Source organism: Bos javanicus, chromosome 4, assembly GCF_032452875.1.
Source record: "Bos javanicus breed banteng chromosome 4, ARS-OSU_banteng_1.0, whole genome shotgun sequence".
Classification (NCBI taxonomy): domain Eukaryota; kingdom Metazoa; phylum Chordata; class Mammalia; order Artiodactyla; family Bovidae; genus Bos; species Bos javanicus.
The window spans coordinates 86,860,316-86,880,639 of record NC_083871.1 but is presented as its reverse complement, the minus strand read 5'-3'; the positions used below and the strand labels follow the sequence as shown (position 1 = coordinate 86,880,639).

Genomic DNA, 20,324 nt, shown 5'->3' with positions numbered 1-20,324 from the left:
CTTTTCCTAGAACATGAGAAAGACCATCCAATCCTTGCATGATTAGAAGAGATCTTCTCTGATGAGAATTCAGTGAGTGTGGTGAGATTTATGAAGTCTGCACATATTCTTGGATGTCTTCAAATGCTTATATGTTTAATTGTTTCAACACCAGAATGGGTCATACTTCTCTCTATACATTTTCAGGTTATCACTTTCTATGACAGACTGAACTATACCACCAATAGATGTGACATCCCTCCTTCACTGGGAAAAAAATTCTTCTCCTTCCACCTCCACTTATTCCTCCTCTTTGTCATCCTCTTTACTTAACTAGGACAACCAATAGACTACTATGATATTGTAAATTTTTAGGGAAAATAACCATTGCTCAAAAACCTGAGTTAAATGACTGAATGAGAATGAATTCAGAAAGTGGATAATGGCATCATACACCATCACACTCCTTGCTATTTCTGGCTACCACAGTCCTTAAGGGTCTCTTGATCACTTGCACTATTTGCCCATGAAGAGTAAATGTATCCACTGCAAGCTGCTTTGGGAAAGAGGCAGAGAAAGTTGCTCTGCTCAGAAAGATCATTTGCCCAGGTTTCCTTCTTAGTGGGGAAAGCGAAGATGACTTTCCAGCTGGTGAAAGGGAGGGATCTTGGTGAAATACGGGCATTAAGACAGTGGCATAGGGGGCAGACAGACAGCCCTGTGCCCCAGGTCTGGGGAGAGAGGCAGGCACAAAGGCGGATAGAACAGTGACCAATGTCCATGCTTCAGAAAGCACCATTGGTGGTAGTAAGCCTGAAACCAACAATATCAGGTAAAAATGTCAAGATTCAGGTTGCCAAATCATGTTAATTTTTTCCCCAAAGAGATCAGTTCTTTGAAATGTGTGTGCTAAGATGAAATTACGTTAAACCTTAACTCCAACCATGATTACGAATAAAGCTATTTTCACTGAAAGGCACAGGGGTTAAAAGCAGAGGTTTTGAAAGCAACAGAACTGGGTTTCGATCTTCATTCTGCCACTTTCCAGGTGTGACTTGAAGGAAAATAAAAGATGAATAAGAAGGGGCACAACAGTAATGTCTATCATAGCACTATAATGGTTACATGAGAACAAAAAGTGTTTGGTACCACAGATGTCTCAACAAACAGTTAAAATCTGGGAGTCACCCAGGTAGAGAATATGCTTCCCAAGTGGCTCAGTGGGTAAAGAATCTGCCTGCAATGCAGGAGACACAGGCAATGTGGGTTCGATCCCTGAGTGAGGAAGATCCCCTGGAGGAGGGCATGGCAACTCACTCCAGTAGTCTTGCCTGGAGAATCCCATGGACAAAGGACCCGGCCGGCTACAATCCATAGCAAAGAGTCAGACATGATGGAAGCAACTGAAAACACAGGCACACACATGCAAAGGTAAAGAAGCTGCCTGCCAATGCAGGAGATGCAAGAGACTTGGGTTTGATCCCTGGGTTGGGAAGTAGGAAATGGTGACTCACCCCAGTGTTCTTGCCTGGAAAATCCCATGGACAGAGGAGCCTGGTGGGCAACTGGACACGACTGCACACACTAGGCAAATAGTGCAGCATCCAAAGAAATGAGTCTTGAAGACTCCAATATTTAAAGGTTCGGGACATGAAAAGAAACCATCAAAAGTGTTTGAGGTTGCCAGTGAAGTAGGTAATCAATGAGATATCAAGGTTTGGGGCTCTATAAGTCAGGTGAACAAAGCGTCGCCAGAAAAACAAAGTGATATCTGTCAATAGCTGCTTGAAGATCAACAAAATGAGGACCAAGGACCTTGACTATTGGGGGGTAGCCATGTTGGCTACCCAATTACATCAATTACTGATGTAATTGATGAGGACAGTTTTCTGAGTCGTGGATAGGGAATCCTGTTTAGAGTGGTCCGGGAGTAAATGGGAGGGGAACAAAGGGAGAAGGAAATACTTTACACAAGTTTAACTGGAAGGAAGAAATGGACCAGAAGTCTTTTTTTAATGTTAGAGCTAACAGCATGTTAAGAAACACCCATTATTTTAAACACATTTACTGATTAATTTGTATTATCATATGTTAAGCTAACAATGTGAAAGAAAAAATAAATGATTTAATTATGAATATATATAATGCTCCCCCCCCTCAAATTCTGCTGCTAAAAATGTGACTGTTAGCTGTAAGCATTTGCACAGAGACTTGTTTCCGGATGGAAGTTCTTCCAAAACACTCAGAGAACTCTCATCTACATTTTCTAATATCATGTTGCCCCTTCTGCTTTGCACAAATAATTTCTCATCAAAAGCTTCCAAAGTCACAGTAAGCTTTTCCAAAAACATAGACCACTCATAACCTTAAGACTAGCATTGCCTCCAATGAACCATAACATGAATGGCTGAATTTTGTGTGAGGATTCTCACACAGAACTTTTAACTCAGGCTTCATTTTAAATAACCAAAATAATTAAAACATCTTTAAACAACAGGATGGAAATTCATGTTAAATCCACACAATTCCTCTCTGTGCTCAGAATTTTAAAACTTCAATAAATTAATTCACTCCTTATGTAATTGTGTTTTAAAACCTTTCCCAAAGGAATCTCATGGGAGCCTTAGTCATTACTTATAGCTATTTGTCAGTTCTTCATCAGATCAAATATTGCTGTTTCCAGCTATTATATAATAATACCTTTTTAAACTTTTAATAACCTAGTTAATATTCTATCAAGCATTACTATTTATTTAAATAAGCACGCTTTTTTAATGTATTTTAATTAAATATCTGAATATTGTAATTATTTTCCTCAGACATTCTGTTTTTTTCTTAATTTTATATTTCTTCATTTTTAATGATTACATTTTGTCCTGGACATAGTAAAACATAAACTTTAAAATAACTTCTTAAATCACCTGTTCTTCAACATTAGTACAATTCACCCTAAGTTAAAACTAACGACTATTTTTCAGTACAAGTGATTATATATTTTAGTGGATCCTCTGTCCTACTCTAACCAGGATAAGTTATCCTGAATTAGATTTTACCCTTGTTGTTCGTAGAATTGGGAAGTTAAACAATTCTACGTGCAAATAGTTTCTATGTGTCTGTTAGTCTCGTAAGTCTGTAAACCATTTTTATTGAACAGAACACTAACTTCTATAGTATGTCACCAAACATTTACCCCATCTCAACAGATTTTTGTTTTTAGCAATCTATTTGTTTCCATAATCTCTTTGTGTTTTGCATGTCTTCTCCAGCTATGCTGTAAACAAGGTCAGCAGCCCAAAGAAAAGATACTCTGATTCTTGTCACAAAACGTAGTTTTACAAAGTCCCTCACAGCCCCTCAGGCATGGCAAGGCATAATTCTGCTATTTCCACATTTTTAGAGACTTTCAGGTATGAAGAACACTGGCTTTTTCTTTTCCAAGAAAAACAGCTGTAAGTCTACAAATCAAAAACTCAGGCTGCTCAAAAAATATTTTAAAGCTTTGGGTCCAAGATAAAAGGCTGACAATACAGCTATTGACAGCAACAGGTAACCAGGGGCTGTAAAATACAGTGTTTTCTCCATGCCTGAATCAAACAGGATCTCACATATCTCAGATCTTGTTCTTGGTTTAAAAAAAAAAAAAAAGGATAAAAAGAACCGAGAGGAATGCTTTTGGTTGGCACTGGCTCGGGTGTTGGAGGGATGAGGAGGTGTTAACAAGAGGGATCCGGTATCTTTTTGTTTCGTGAAAACCCTGGCTTGACAGGAAATACAGGGAAAACTTAGCCACAGAAATGGTGCATCCGCTGTACAGGCCAAAAAGTAGATTCTCCCACCGCTCCTTGGAATAAAGAAACTTATAGTTCTCTTTCTCTCCTGTTTCTGGCCAGTCATCTTTCTTCCCTTCTTCTGCATTCACTATTGTACTCTATTCCAATCACTTAATTTTCTTTCTTAAAAGTCTGAATGCCAAGAGGAAAAAGCCCTTAGGAAGTCGTCCACAATGGTTTGCCAATTCAGTCCAAAATCTATATAGACTCTTGGACCTATTAAAGTGAGAATGTGATTTGATTGACCTATTTTTGGTTTGTTTTTGTTTTTAAATAAGAGGGATTGAGTGAATTTGAGGGTGAACTGAATTCTAATTCCTAATGCCAGGAATGTAATCCCAAGTTTCTTACCCTGCCAAGGAGCGCACTGAATGAGTTGAGGTGGTGGCGATACTTTCATTTGACTAGAGAGATTCTGTTATATTTTCTGTTTTTAGGGTGACTGCTTTGGAAAGAATTTCACTCACTGACTTATGCCACAAGTATTAACTGAGCACCTACTATATGGGCCAGGGGTCTCTAGAGTCTTGATATCAGGCTCCTTCAAGTGAAAGAGCCTCAAAAACAAATGAAATACAATGGAAGTGATGTGTACCCCGTCTCTGCCCAAGAACAGGGATATGTCAGAGAAGGCTTCACAGTGGAGGTGAAAAATAACCAGGGATGCAGACAGGAACAAGCCACCAAAGAAAAAGGAAAACCCTGAGCCAAAATGAAGGCTTACAGGTGAGAAAGTTCAGGACAATCTGGACAGGCAGCCTGAATTCAGGTCTTGAAGCAGCTTGTCTTCCTAAGGACACCATATGATATCAAGAGTTACATGAACCTACGGGTCTTTCCCCAAAATGAGTAGGAACAATAAAAACAACACAAAATCTGTTCTATTGTTTTCTCAATGGTTTCCAGGGATGGAAACCCTCATTCCTATATTGTGTTTCATTACTGAGGTTAGATGCAGGAGGATTTCTTCCTGAGAATTATAGAAACACAGTAGTAAGAGGAAAATCTTCCTCCTGTGATGCAAGTTTCTAAACTTGCAAAAGGCCTTTTTAACACTGGCCTTCGACAAGCAATGATTTATGTCATGTAAGTAATGACTATAGTGTGTTTATTGAACTGTATGCATTTTGGTGAGGATTTACTAAATTAATAAGAGATGTGTTTGTTGCTATATTCATGGCCCATGTATGTGTGCATTTATGTGTGTGTAAGCACGCATGCCTGAGAGAGAGAGAGATTTAATATGGTGGAACTTTCCAGATATGTTTTGATCAACCAATATATGTGTCTGGAATTTACAGGTGGTGCTGCAAGAACATAGGCAATATGCAAAAACTTTTCATTCTTTGTTATTGAGTATGGTATAAGAATCTTAGGAAGTTCAATCAGCGGCAACTTAAACGGCAGACTACAAATCCTAAGTGGGATGATGAGAACATATTTTCTCACTGGCACTGCATAGTCTGGCATACTAGAATGTAGCAGAATGCAATAAACAAGCATAATTACTTTCACACAAAAGGTCTATATCAATCTTTTCTTGATGACCTACTTTCAGTGAGTTTTCTCCAGCAATGCAATCACCCAAACAAATCTCCAGCAGACTGTGTATGACAGTCTCAAAGCCTCATGTTTTAAAAAGTCAGCACTCCCCATGTATGAAAAGGGAAAACTCACTATGTGGAAGTACGCATTCTCTGCCAGCATTCAGAAAAGACCCAACCCCTCTCCCAGTAAAAGGGTTTATATGCCATTATCATTAGCAGAGAGAGTATTTGGCTAAACATTTTCTTATCTTCACTTGCTTGAAAGCTATTGTGTTGAATATAACTTAATCTCTCATCATGTTTGTAAAAACTAACAGTTCTTTTATTTTTTCAAATAGATGCTGTAAAATTCTAATTTTAAAACATGGAGTAGAGAGGGGAGGAAAGGGGGAGAAGAGGAGAAAACAGCCACCTTGAAAAGTTCCTGGGAAGTACAGAACCGGAATACTTTTATACGGATGTTCAGTCATTTTGGAGGGGGATGGAGGGGGTTGGGGTAAAATTCTGAATAAACTATTGAGGAACAAAGAAGCATCTTGTGTGTTCTTGATCTCTTCTGCCAAGAATACTAAATGACTAAAATGTAATGAAAAGTTAGCAAGAAAATAAGTTGGAACCACAGGCAAGAGAGAAGCATTATGGGATATTCTCTTGCAGGATGGATGATGCCCAGGTTGTACTGCTTCATAACGGATTTCAGGACAACATGCACTAACCATACTGGCTAATTTAACATGACTTCATTCTTTGTGCTTCTTTCCAGGAATCCATTTAGCAGACAGCACTGCTATCTATGTCCAAAATTCCTGTCCCATTCTGATAGACTTTTAACTAAGAATCATATGCATATCAATTCTTTCTTTGAATTGTAGCACCAAGTGTTTACCTTTGTCACAGAATAGCAGCTGCCACCACCAAAAAGTTACCCTCAACTCGGGACAGACTTAACTATGTAAATTACGTGACATTTTCCTAGCAGTAAGTAATGTTGAAGAGAACATACAAGAGTGTGTTAACCCGCACATTTTGCCTATATATTTTGCTACTTATTTCGAATGTGGTAGGGTAGAATATTGAAGGGAATACAAAAAAAGCTTAAAATTACTGAATGAAACACTAAATGCTCCATGTTCAAAAAAGAGGAACTGCTGCTCATTTGCTCACAGAGACGTTTTTTAAAATGAATTCACATCTTTATTTTGTATTTTTAAATGACTTTCACAGACTTAAAATCTGATTCATACAATCTAACATGTATTTCATTATTCTCTATTCTAATATGCTCCCACTAGGTTATGTTTTATATCTGTAATCAGATTAACTCCTCAAAGAGAAAAACTACTGAAGTCAAGCACAGCGATAAGCACACAGTGGCTGTTCAGTGAGGTTGGTGAAATGAGCTCCATTGATCACAACCGGACTCAACCCCTTTGGAGAACAGCACTTTATTCAGGTCACAGGAAAAGACAGACCTTCTTCCTCTCCTTTCTTTACACAGGAGGAAGGAAAAGTCAGGCTTAAAATATCCTGGACAATTCCTTTCATTATACTTAATGATTTTTCCCAAAGATATCATCTTTGAATGCTTAACAAGTCAGTATCAGTTTTGAGAAGCAAGAAAACATGCATGTGTGTGTGTGTGTATAGTATATACCCATATTTATTTATCATGTGTATATGCATATCTACACAATATATGGCTTCCCAGGTGGTGCAGTGGCATAGAATCCACCTGCCAATGCCAGAGACACAAGAGACCTGGGTTTGACCCCTGGGTAGGGAAGATCCCCTGGAGTAGGAAGTGGTGACTCACTCCAGTATCGGGCTACAGTCCATGCAGTCACAAAGAGTCAGGCATGACTGAGCAAGTGAGCATGCACACACACACAAACATAATATATGCATATATACTTATAAATATATTTATATAATACTAAAGTATTATATATACTAAATGTCATTTCCCCACTCTGAAAGCCAAGGAAACTTGACTGTACCAAATATTACTCATGAATTCATTTAGCCATACATTTTAAATACAAAAGCCTTGCATTCAACTCATACAACATAATATAGCTGTATTTTTTCATTACACAAGGAAAATATGCTTACATTTCTATCCTTGATAGCTGCCATTTTATCCTTTTCTGAAACTTCATGATTCATTAATTTACCACTTCATGCATTCTTAATACATCTTAAGAGATATACAATAGATAAAATCCTATTCCACCTTTCATGATTTGAAAGAAAAAGATTGCTAAAATCAACTTTAAAACAAATTCTAGGAAGACTATTTTCTGGATCATTTTCCCACTGCACTGTTTTTATGTAAAACACCAGCTGCCAGCAGTATACAAAGGTATCAGCTTATGTGATAGGAATGTGATAGCCTTCAAGTAATCCGAAATCATGGATATTAAGAAAGCCTACTTACTGGCAGACAGCTGACTGAAATGTCACAATGTACCTGTGCTCATTTTAAAAAGGCCAAACACAAGGATTTTAAAGGTGAATGAAGTAGAGAGTTTTGATAAGACACTAAAGTTAACCTGACACCATGAATATACTCAAATCCCTCCTATCCTTAAAAAAAAAAAAAAAAAGCTTTTTTAAGAGTTGTGACTAAAATCAATAAAAATAGATCGTTTTTAGCAGCACTATTTCTTCTTATTACTTCTCGAGGCGCTGAGTTAATCAGTTCTGAGGAAATGTTTACCATCAATTCCTCCGTCTTGAGGTAACCAATTTGTTGTTCTACTAGTCAATAAATAAGCACTCTTCACACTATCTTCCTCTATGTCTCTTTCTTCCAATTATCAAACTCTATAGAACTGTATGTATTTGCTGCCTCCATTTCTCCTTCCCTGATATTTCTCTGACTTTAAACGGTCCTAGCTACATCTTCACCTTTCCAGAGAGGACATTCCACCGAGGACCACCAAGGACTTGCTCTCCAGAGTAAGTAAGAATGACATCAAGTCCGAGCCATCATACCAATGACACATGTCATAGGAGGCAATGTATTTGAAATACTTTTAAACATTCAATTACTATATAAAGAGGAGGGTCTTATTATACCTCCAAATGATCTATCACATTTCCACCATTACACAGGGTAACAGTCTTTTACCTGAGCTTCCTGATTCCTAGTCTCACTCTGCATCAATCCACCCTACACTGATATACTGAAGTCATCTTCCTAAAGAAAAGAGACCTACTCGAGTCATTCCACTGCTCAAAACGCTTCAATAGCTCCCCCTCATATATGGGATAAATTCCAAAATCCTACCTACCATTTAAAACTATTCCACTAATACACACCCTTCCCAATTTGTTCCTCCCTCAAAACATCACGTTATTATTTTCATTCCATGCTTCTGTGCATGCCATCCTTTTTACCACTAATACCCTCCCAAACAGTGACCCTTGAAGACCTATCCTTTCACCCTTCAGGATCTCCACCAACCCCATCTCCTCTTAGAACTGTTCCCAGAGGTGAGTTTAGTCTACACTCTCACACAACTCACACTTTTATATTCTACAAACTCTGCCAAGTATGAGAGCTACTTATGTATGGATCTTTCTCTCTTCCAAAGGTTTAACAGATGCTAGAGGAATATTCTCTCTAGGAGAATATTTATCACAAACAGTGTGCTCAGTAAAGATTCAATGAATTGATACGTGCTTGTGTTCTCACCATTTAGTCATTTAAGATTAAAAATATTAAAAGTTATTTGGACCATCTAAAAATGTTCTTTGTTAACTTTAAAATGGGGTTATTAGTGCTTTTCAAATATGGTAAAAACAAACAGCCTAGACCTGGCAAATAATGAAAATGTAATATAAAAAACACACCCACAAAATAAATTGCTGAAATGAAAAGATACAGCTAGATCTTGTATCTACTAGATAAGAGAAAACAATAACCCTGACTCTAACAAATTATGCATGGAGAAAGAAAACAAACCACTGAATTAAACAGTAAGAATACGTATTATTGACAAAACAAACAATACTATGTGTCCATGCCCTGATAAACGCACCCGAGTCTCCCATCTCCAAGTGGTTCAGTAATCCTCCCACCTGCTGACAGACTTGAATCTCTGGACCAACTCCAAGACTGTCTGGCCTCCTGAAGTTCCTCTGGACTTCAAAGACTATGAGGTCAACCACTATAGTCCATACTCCTCCGCCTAGGGTTACTCTGAAACTGAAACTGCCTTAAGAAGAGGGGGGAGGGATGGGAAGTTTTCCAGGGCCTTTGTCCTGTGGCACTAGCTTTGTTTTAGGATGGCATGAAACTTGCCAACATAGCTACCTTAAGGAAAATGAACTAAGATTTAGTAGTATCACGAGGTTGACCCTGATCTGTCATTTTAAACACCAGCCATACTCTGTAATCTACCTGGGGAGTTTTAAGACAATACTCATGTCTGGGGCCCACACTCTCACATGTACTTGATCCAGGGTAGGGGCCAGACATCAGTATGTTTTCAAAGTTCCCCTAGTATACAGTCAGCTCAGGCTGCTATAAAAATACCATAGATTGGATGGTTTAAACATTTATTTCTTACAGTTTTAGAGACTGAGTAATCCAAGTGCGAGGGGCTAGAAGATTTGGTTCCTGGAGAAAGTGCTTTTCCTGGCTTACAGACAGCTGCCTTCTCTCCGTGTTCTCACTAGGTAGAAAGAAAGCGCTCTGGTCTCTCATTTCTTATGAGGGCCTTAATCTCATCAACGGGATTCCACTTTCATGATGTCATCTAAAACAAATGATCTCTCCAAGGTCCCACCTCCAAATACCATCATACTGAGGGGTTAGGCTTTCAACATAAGAAGAATGTTGGGGGAAAATAAACATTCGACCCGTTAACACCAGACAATTTCAAAGTACAGCCATGACTGAGAACCACTGACCTAGACCAAGGGTTATCAACCTTCTATCACACCAAAACAAACATGATGAGGAGATCATGTGTGCAGTGCACTCCAACGGGCAGACCAAGATTCTGCACAATTCTGTGTGCCAGGTGAGTTGCCACATTTAGGAGTCCTATTCAAGAAGATGCAGTGTCAGAATGCAAGGGCAAAAACGTCATTACAGAAATGATTTTTAATTTGCTGACCAGGTGACTGAAAACCGTGAGCTAATCCAGAAAGTTCCTTATATCTGGCCAGCATTTTGTTATTCCAAACACATAACTGGGACTCTAGTGGTGACCAGGATCTCTGCAAAAAGAGGGCATTCTAAACAGCAACATTTTCTTTTATTCCTGCTCAAGGTACTAAGTTAATCAGCTCAAACAAAAGGTCTAGTATGAAGACCCATCTTTGAATAAATACGTTAGCGCTCTCGGCATCAAAAAACAAGCAGTTTGGTCAGTGATGGTCAAAGAACAGAAAAATTGTGAACTTAAGTGGGGAAGGCTAGAACGATTCTCCAAGAATGGAAAGGTACCAGTGGACACTGTTTATGAATATTTTAATAGAAAATCCTTCTTTCTTGCTAATTAATAAATCATTTTTTTCAAATATGTAAAGACAATATTTCCAAGGAAACTTGTAAAAAATTTACTTTTGTCAATGTGTACATAAATTAATACTTGCTTATTGAATGAAACCAGAAAGTTCCCATTAACCAGGACTCTGATTAATCACATTTACTCTAATATCTGTGTGGAAGTATCAGAAACAATAAAAAAAGACACTCTTCCCATGTTAACATATTAGAATTTTTAGGCAGAAAGAAATGTTAATACATAATTTAAAAATTACGTTAACTACCAAATTCCCCAAATTATATTAACACATCAAAAATATTTTTAAATAAGGATATCAAATAGTATCAATTTCCTTCCTATCAAACTCTTTATCACAGTGCTGAGCTATGTTGAATTTCTTTTCACCTTTAAATTCTTGCTCAAAGGAAGTAGGGTATAAAGGAAACAGAAACCAATAAAAAAAAGGTGAGTGAGAAGAAAATACAGCAAAGATCCTAATCAAAGAGCAAATCTCTTTTTCTGTTTTTGACTCTTGTGAAAATTTCTAACTCATTCCATGCCCTGTTCCACTTGAATTCAACTAAATTCAAATATTCGTGGAATATCTGCTCTGTGCAGGGCTGAACTAGGTGCAATACATCACCTCTGGGATTAATGACAAAACAGACAGATTGCTAAAGCACGAATATTGACACAAGGTGACTGCACTTCCTGTCATTGATCTGCATTCCAGAACTGACTTGGGCCACTACCTCTTAGGGCCAGCTTGACCAGAGAAGACTTCATCCAACATGATGGTTTCTGATTGACTAAGAATACTGTCTTCATGGGATCAAGATACTGCATTTTTCATTACTGACTACTGACCATCCCTCACCCCCACTGCCCTGTCTCCCTAACAGGTAAGCATGTGAGCATGTGCACATGCGTGCGCACACACACACACACACACTGGCTTGATGCCCTGCTCCCAGGACATATCCGAGCTTCATCGCTGCCAACTCACCTAGAATTATTAAATGCTCACTCAAAATTGCTTCTGCCACTACACCTGCAGCACCTGTCATGCGGGCTGTACTTCTTATTCACAGATAGCGTCAGGATCTAGGTGATGCTTAGGTGCATTTCTGGGAGAACCAAAGAAAAGGAAGGTCTGGTGCCAGGAGTGGCGTTAAAGATGGATGGCTAAAGATCAAGGCTGACCTAACTTCAAATTGAAATCAGAATCAAAAAGAAGGAAATGCCAGAGGAAACTGGCTGATCTCAACAGCAAAAAGCTATTACTAAGAAGCCTCACAGTACTGTCTCTCTATGACCTTCTGCATTAAAGATTTATTAAGTACCCATTACAGGTGCTAAGTCCAAGAAAGCTAAGTCAAAGGGCGAATGAAACACAGTCTTTGCTCTCAAGAAGCTTGCCTAGCTTGTCTAGGGGAGACAGGCAGAGGCATGCAAAGCAACACAGTGAATGTTAGAACAAATGCAGAAAAGGAGTTGTGGCAGCTATCACTCCTGGGACATCAGCTCATCTCTTTCTCTCCCAGTAACCAGTCCATAAAGGCCACAAAGTGGCCCTTTAACTTCCTTCATCTATGGCTGCTCTATTTCCAGCCACCAGAATGTCTCTGTGATTTCTGTATGGCTGACACAGCACAGGCCAAAAATAATCAACATGTCTACATTTCAAATAATTTTAATGACTCTAGGAGTCTTTTTAGCTGAGTTGACTTTTCATCAGTACTATCAATCAATACTTTATCAACTTTTGATTCTAAAGCAGCGAATACTTGATCAACTTTTGATTCTAAAGCAGCGCTGTTTAATAGACTTTCTGCAGAGATAGAAATATTCTCTGTGTGCACTACCCCATGCAGCAGTCACTAGTTACATATGCCCACTAAGCACTTGAAATGGGGCTGGCGTGAATGAGGGACTGAATCAATGCATTTCAATAAATTTCAAATTAAACAGCCACTTACGCCTAGTGGCCATGGCACTGCATAGCACGGTTCTAAAATAGAAGTGTTTTAGGACTGTGCCATATGATCAAATAATTTGTCCCTTAATGCCTGTATGGACGTTATACACGCCTCCAAAGAATTACAAACTCAGATAAAAACTGATTTCCTTTTGTAACTTGTGGCTGCTGCCAGGAATTACTCCCAACAAGACATTAAATGTTAAAGCATAATCGGAAGTACCTATGTCTAGTTAAAACTGGTTCTGACTTCTAGCATTCTCACTTCATGAAGTGGGAAACATTTTAAAATATTTTAAAGTTAAGATATTTAACACATTAAGAGAGATTTTTGGAAGACTTATTCTCAACTAGTTCTAAAAGAAGAAAATATCTTCAAAGTGAGACTTAAAGGAGGTGTTCAACGTGGGGACTGATTCAGATCAGCTGGACTGAAGGTAATGAGTATTAGGACTTTGGACACTGATGTGCTGCTTAATTATCAGTGCCTACCAGATGCCAGGTACTTAGGAAACTTGCAATGGAGGAGTAGTTAAAATAGTATGGGGAGTTCCCTGGTGGTCCAGTGATTAAGAATCCACTGTCCAATGCAAGGGACGTGGGTTCAACCCCTGGTCAGGGAACTAAGATACCACATGCTGCAGGGCAACTAAGCGACTGCAACGAAGGAGAAGCCCACTTGCTGCAACTAAGACCCGATGCAAGCAAAAATAAATATATATTAAAATAAATATATATTAAAATAAATAAATAAAACAGTATGGATGGGAATTTCCATATTTGGATCACGGTGGTTGTTACCTGACTACATGCATTTGTCAAAACTTTCCAATGGTACATTAGAAATGATAAATTATGCCTTCTTTTAAAAAAAGAGAGAGACAGAAAGTAATATGGGAGCACATGGAAAAAGTCATGAATGGAGATCTGCAAGAAAGTAAATGGGAACGTGAAATGTAGCATCACCTCTTATATGAAATGAATTAGTAAATTCCAAACAGCAAACTGATCTCCCAGGAATGAAAGGAGTCTCACACTTGAGAGTTAGAACACACAGACTGAGACAGGCTGTGTGACATTTGGTAAGTCATCTGACTTCTCTGTGCTTCAGTTCCCTCAGTTGAAAGATGTGTAAAATGAAACACCTATCTGAAAAAGTTTGGGGAAGAGTGAAATGAGCAAATCTATGTAACTTGTTCAGCACTGGGTCTGCACCTGGCAAGCTCTGAGTACATGGTAAACAGAACTAAAACACAAGCTCATCTTCTCAATCAAACTCTTCCTCTGAGGTCCTCTCATCCTGAAGGAGGGAGGTTCATTTCCATACAACAGTCTAAACAGTTGGCGAGTCAGTAGTCAAGCAATGCTACCAGGTAAGACAAAACTCAAATCTCCTCAGAGTCAGCGGAATGAAGAAATGCAGTTCATGCTTCCAGAAAAATCTGTATTTTTGCCAGAAGCAAAATTCCCACAACATAAAATTATCAGCAAGTTCCCAAACGTCTAGTGCAGACATGTGAACATAAGTGAATAGTCTATAGTCTACATAAAAAGGAGAGAGAGATGAAATAAAGAAAATTACTACTCTGCAAATCAAAAGTAATTAATTTTTTGAATGGAGACTAGTTATTATTGGGAGAGGAAAGGCAAGAATATTTTCTGTCCCTGGTTACAATCTGTCTTCTGAAGATAAATAGACCAAGCTGAGAGCCACAACATACTGGATTGTACTGATTTCACACTCAAGATAAATTAAGCAATTAATTCTTGCAGAGGAACTGGGTATAATTTGTAGTTAATGTGGCCCTTAAAGCAGTAATACATGACGTAAAAGTTCAGAATTTGATTCAAATTTAACAGTACTATTTAAACATTTTAGTTTAGTGTACCTTGCATGGCTATAACTCACTTAATTCAAAGATTCTGAATTCTCATTAGTTGAAAGAAACTATTCCTCCTTAAGACGCTCCTCACATACCTACTTCTCCTCCATGACTCATAGTTAAGCCTCCTTACAGGAAGCGACTGTAGATTTTCCCATTACCTGTTTGGTGGGTCATAATTAAATAATAGAGTTATACAATCATTACATTAGTTCTCCACCTCATAGAAAGCCTCTCAATTATTTTAGAGAACGTCCAAATTCACTTAGGGAATTAACTTGGAGTCATCTTTATTTTCTGCCTCTTGGATAAAGAATCATCTTCAGTTGAATAACATTACATATTGTGTTCCTCATGTGATTTTTTAAAAAATAATATTGTCAGGTATCAGAAATCAAGTCCACAGTGAAAAACTGTTAATAGTCCAGAAACTTTATGGACATTTAAATGTCAAACTAGCTCTGCAGCTGTCAAAGTGTGGACCTGGACTGGTAGCACCTGTATATCATGGGGATTTGTTAGACATTGAGATACTTGGCCCCACCCCAGACCTACTGAATCAGAAACTCTTCGGGGTGGGCCCCCACAATGTGTGCTCTAACAAGCTCTCCTGGTGACTCTGATGTGCCCTAAAGTTTAAGAACTGTGATCTAACTAATTTTGGCAAAAACATTTGAGGCCTCAGGCCAATCTTGATATGATTATACAAATAGATGAACTCACAGATAGTTTTAACGCCCCCACTTACTCCCCCTCCCCCCCAAAACCCATGAAAAGTGAAAGTGTTGCTCAGTTGTGTCCAACTCTTTGCGATCCTATGGACTGACTGTAGCCCGCCAGGCTCCTCTGTCCATAGGATTCTCCAGGCAAGAATACTGGAAATGGTAGCCATTCCCTTCTCCAGGGGATCTTCTTGACCCAGGGATCGAACCTGGGTCTCCTACATTGCAGGCAGATTCTTTACCATCTGAACTAAAATGATCTCTAGTAGTCATTTTGAAAGAAAGAATTCGTTTTACTCCAAATAATCTGATGAAGAGTTTTCTGTTTGGAGAGTTATTTAAAATAAGCAATTGGTCCCTATGTCCAATTCAAAATATCAGGACATTTTGGAGACAAAAAGTGCTAAGGTCATTGTTGCTAAGTCATTTCAGTCGTGTCTGACTCTGTGTGATCCTGTAGACAGGAGCCCACCAGGCTCTCCTGTCCCTGGGATTCTCCAGGCAAGAACACTGGAGTGGGTTGCCATTTCCTTCTCCAATGCATGAAAGTGAAAAGTGAAAGTGAAGTCGCTCAGTCATGTCCGACCCTCAGCGACCCCGTGGACTGCAGCCTACCAGGCTCCTCCGTCCATGGGATTTTTCAGGCAAGAGTACTGGAGTGGGGTGCCATTGCCTTCTCTGGATAAGGTCATTATGACATTCTAAATTGCTAACAATGAACACCTTATGAATTCTACATCTTGTTCTGGATAATGGTAAGGATTGGAGCCGTCAACCTGCACAGCAAGTCTCAGTGGGCGGATCTTCCTGAGCATATACGACACATGCCTGTCCTCTCATTGGCTCCAAAGACTTTAAAGATGAGTAATAAAACACATCCACAAATTCGCTAGTGGACGCTGAGAGGAAAATAATTGAAGTGGAGACCAAACTTATTTGTAGCTAATGTGCTCTCGTTTTTCAAAATGTGCTATCCTGAGATCAAATATTCATTCCGTCTAAGGTAGCCATGGCCCCAAAGCCATGTAAGCAACAATGTAAAACGCCAACTTTGTTAAAGCGGGAAGGGATATGAAAGTGTTTACCTGCCACTCTCAAAAAACTCATTCTGAGTTCTAATGCAAGCTCACATTCAATATCATCACATAAACTTGTGATATTCTTAAATAACTCATTTAATTCTTTCCAGTTAAATTTTATATCATCAAAGCATTAAAGAAAATGTACAATAAGCTGAAATCTATAAACATCAAGCAACAGGCTACTACTAATAATGCTTTACTGAGAAAAGCCTTTGCAAAACATGGTGTATTGAAATGCAATAGGATTCAGCCACAAAAGGGAATGAAGTACTCATACACGCTACAACATGAATGAATCTTGAAAACACTATGCTATGTGAATGAAGCCAGACACCAGAGGCCACATATCATATGGTCCTATTTATATAAATGCTCAGAATAGATACATCCATAGAAAAAGAAAGTAGATTAGTGATTGCCAGAGCTAGGGTCAGAGAGAATGAGGAATGATTGTTCATGGAAGTTTCTTTGGGGGCTGATTACAATGTTTTATAAGTAAATGAGGAAGGCTGCACAACTTTGTGAATATACTAATACCCACTGAACTCAACAATTTAAAAAGATGAATTATGCCATGCAAATTATATCTCAATTTTAAAACTTCACAATATACTCAGGGCATGTGGTTTAGGTGGCATACAAATAAATATTCTCTGGTTTATTTTTATATTACACTGAGATTTTAAGTACCAGGAGAATCTAGCTTTATTGTTAACACAGATCTATAACAGAAACGTTAATTCAACAGGTGTGTATTCGATGACCGCAGCACTTTCAAAAAATGTCTTCCCCTCACCAGAATCAATTGTATGGTTTTAGAGAAAACCAGGACCAGATTTCCTGCAAGTCTTGAAATGTCAACCATGTGCATCACATCATCCCTGAGCACTTTCCTAAAGCTTTTAGAATTTAAATCATGTCCATGTATCTGGCATGCTATTGTCAACTATCACCATATTTACAATGCAATTCCCATTAGTTAGAACATGGAAATTATTTCTTTTTGTAAAGATCACCATGCCAAGAGCAGCACCATCTCTTGGGTGAAAAACATAGGTTAATATCTATTTCATTATGAGCAACCTAGAAAACAAATTAGGATCCTCTAACTGAAAAACAAGTCAAGTACCAGTACTCACAAACAGGGGTACATCTTCTACCTTTCAGGTTAATGCCTCCAAACCTATTATATTCCATCATAATAGAACATCTTCACGAAGGAAAAAAGACATTTCGTTAACAGAATACAAAAATCTAGTTTTATAATTCTCGCAGAAAATGCTGGGAACACTTGGATCTGCATTCCAGGTAAGTATTCTACCTGGCTTTTTCAGAAGGCAGTTTCAATATTAAAGGTGTAACCTGGAAGGTGGTGGGTTTAAGATGAATCCCAATAAGTATCAACCTATCTATCTGACGTTGGCAGCAGTGGCAGAACGTTGACGGAAATTTTGATTAAAACTTTTTTTTTTTCTTTAAAGTAATGCCCAGACTTGAATGTGACGAAATTAAAAGTACAGAAAAACACGGAAAAGTCAGGTTGATGCCTGCTCCTCTTACTACCTTTCGGGTGTTTGTGTGTGCTTGCGTGTGTTTAATTCGCAACAGACACGTGTATTTCTCATTCAACCCCCAAATATACATAGCGTGAACTTAACAGCAAGAATGCTATACACTACGTAGCCCCGCAGCACGACTGCATTTATCTTTTTTAAAAATGTGTATCGAAGAGGCTCTTTCTGCACTTTGCAAAGAGGAGAGAGACGAGCTGCGAGGACAAGGAGCGCGATGGGCAAGCCCCCTCTCTCGGCGGCGGGAGCACCATTCCTGCTCGCAGGTGGACCTCAGCGGAGGTGCGAGGTGGGAAGGGGGCGCATCCTCCCGCGCCACTGACACCCGCCGTGCCGCCGCGACCACCGCGGTGGGCGCCCCAGTCCGCCGTCCCTCTGTCCTCCCTGCTAGATGGCGGCGCGGCAGCAAGTACCGAAGGTTCTGAAAACCCCCGACCCGTGTCCCAGACGATCCCGGAGGGGAAATGTTAATGTTATCACTCACCCAGGCGGCAAACACAGAGGAGCTGAATGCAGGCGAGGAAGCGCTTTAGGATTAGCATTTCCAGACGATCTGGGGGTTCCCACCGCGCGGCTCCTCTGCGGGTCTGAATGGAGAGGGAGGGGGCGCCAAGGAAATGTTTTCTCCTCCGGGGGATGGACTGGTGCGAGGTTGTGCGTGTGAGCGCGCGCGCGTGTGTCTGTGCGTGTGTAAGAGAGGGAAGGAGAGAAATAACCGAGGAGAGGACGCACGGTGCTCGCGGGCGGGGGAGTCGCTAGCCGAGGCGCATGTCGGGCGTCCAAGACTCGGTCTCGCTGGCCGGCGGCGGCCGCGATCTGAGCGCTTGGAGCGCGGCGGCGCCTGTGTGCAGGGTGCGCGCTCCGGCCGGGCTGTGCGCGCGGCGGGGGCGCGGGCACGGGCGGGGGCGTCGCGCCGCTGGGAGCGTGCGGCAGAGCGGGGTCGCGCGCGGGGGGCGGAGGGGCGCGGCTGCGGCTCAGGGGCCGGGTCCCAGAGTGGCGATTAGCAGAGCGCCCCCGCCTCCCTCCGCCCCCTGCCAGAAGCTTCGCTGCCCCGGAGTTTGTGGAACCCGCTGGGGTTTAGAATCTTCGCCGGAGAAAATGCCTCTTCATTAAGACTCCTTCATCCCTTTGGAGAAGAGGAAGCCCAACTCCCATTGTCCGGCGCAGCCAGAGACTGACCTTTGGGGTTCACCCCTGGAAATGTTTTTCATTTGATTGTTGTCCTCTCTGCGTATGTTAAGTTGGTACACTCAGAAAGAGGTGGGGGCCCTCTGGGTAACTTGGGTTCCCATTTCTTTTCATTTTTCAAATCTCCAAAGTAGTTCCAGACCACATTTCCTTCGGGGCGGTTGACTGCAAATAATCTCCGGCCGTGACTGTGAACAGTTAGACCCTTGCCCCTGCCCCGGACTCCAATCGAACTCTCCTGCTGTGCACAGCTGCCTGGAGTAACTTTAAGCTCAGCCATGGTCCTCCCGGGCGCAGGGAACTCCCCAAGTGTCTCCTTGCAGAGTTGAAAGGGAAGATATTTTTTTTTAATTGCTCTATTGCAGGATATACCCCCCCCCCCAAAAAAAGTAACACATGCCTTGAACTGGAATGTCACACTGTATGTGCCTTCTATGTTTCTACTTATATAAGACTCCATTTGTAGCCTTTCAGGAGTCCAGTCTAAGGTACAGAAAGTCAAGTTCTGGAATTATCCTTGTATTCTTAGTAATCATTTGATGTAGGTTATCTGTACAGTGTGTTCTCCCATGTCTTGTTCTTGTCTCAAAAAATAGTATTTCAGCTTTAAATTTTTCAAGAAAGCTTGCCACACACAAAATTGGGTTCTGAATGTATTTTGGTTGTCACTGCTGGTTCTTACTAATATCCACAGCCTCTGAACACTAAGTTAAATACACAGTTAATATAATGAAATACACTGTTGCTTCTGAAATTGATTACAGTCATGTAATACGTTTCAAATCTCTGTGTTTATTATATGTGTTTGTTCAGGAACACATATAAATAGTAAGAAAGTGACCCTTGATCTTGTTTTTTCCCTGAATAAAAATAGGAATGCTGCAATTTTTATAAGAATTGTGATGGAGATTGATTATTGCTTAGGTGAGTTTCCACTTAAGAAGAAAACTTTGGCTTGCGTAGCAAGAAGTGTGTATATAAACTAGAAATGCACTGAAAGTTCACAGAAAGTGTTTCACATGGACTGGAGTAAGCGGAGA

At 40.0% G+C, this 20,324-nt stretch overlaps 1 protein-coding gene across 6 annotated transcripts in view; it reads right to left on the bottom strand.

Moving 5' to 3' along the window:
- Positions 1 to 18,664, bottom strand: part of PTPRZ1 (protein tyrosine phosphatase receptor type Z1) — a 208,435-nt gene extending 189,771 nt beyond the window's left edge. For all 6 annotated transcript variants that reach the window (XM_061414539.1, XM_061414541.1, XM_061414540.1 and 3 more), the window contains exon 1: positions 18,581 to 18,664. In XM_061414539.1, the coding sequence (XP_061270523.1) occupies positions 18,581 to 18,638 (58 nt within the window). In that variant the 5' untranslated portion in view covers positions 18,639 to 18,664. The remainder of the gene's footprint in view (positions 1 to 18,580) is intronic.
- Between the last annotated feature and the right edge of the window lie 1,660 nt (positions 18,665 to 20,324).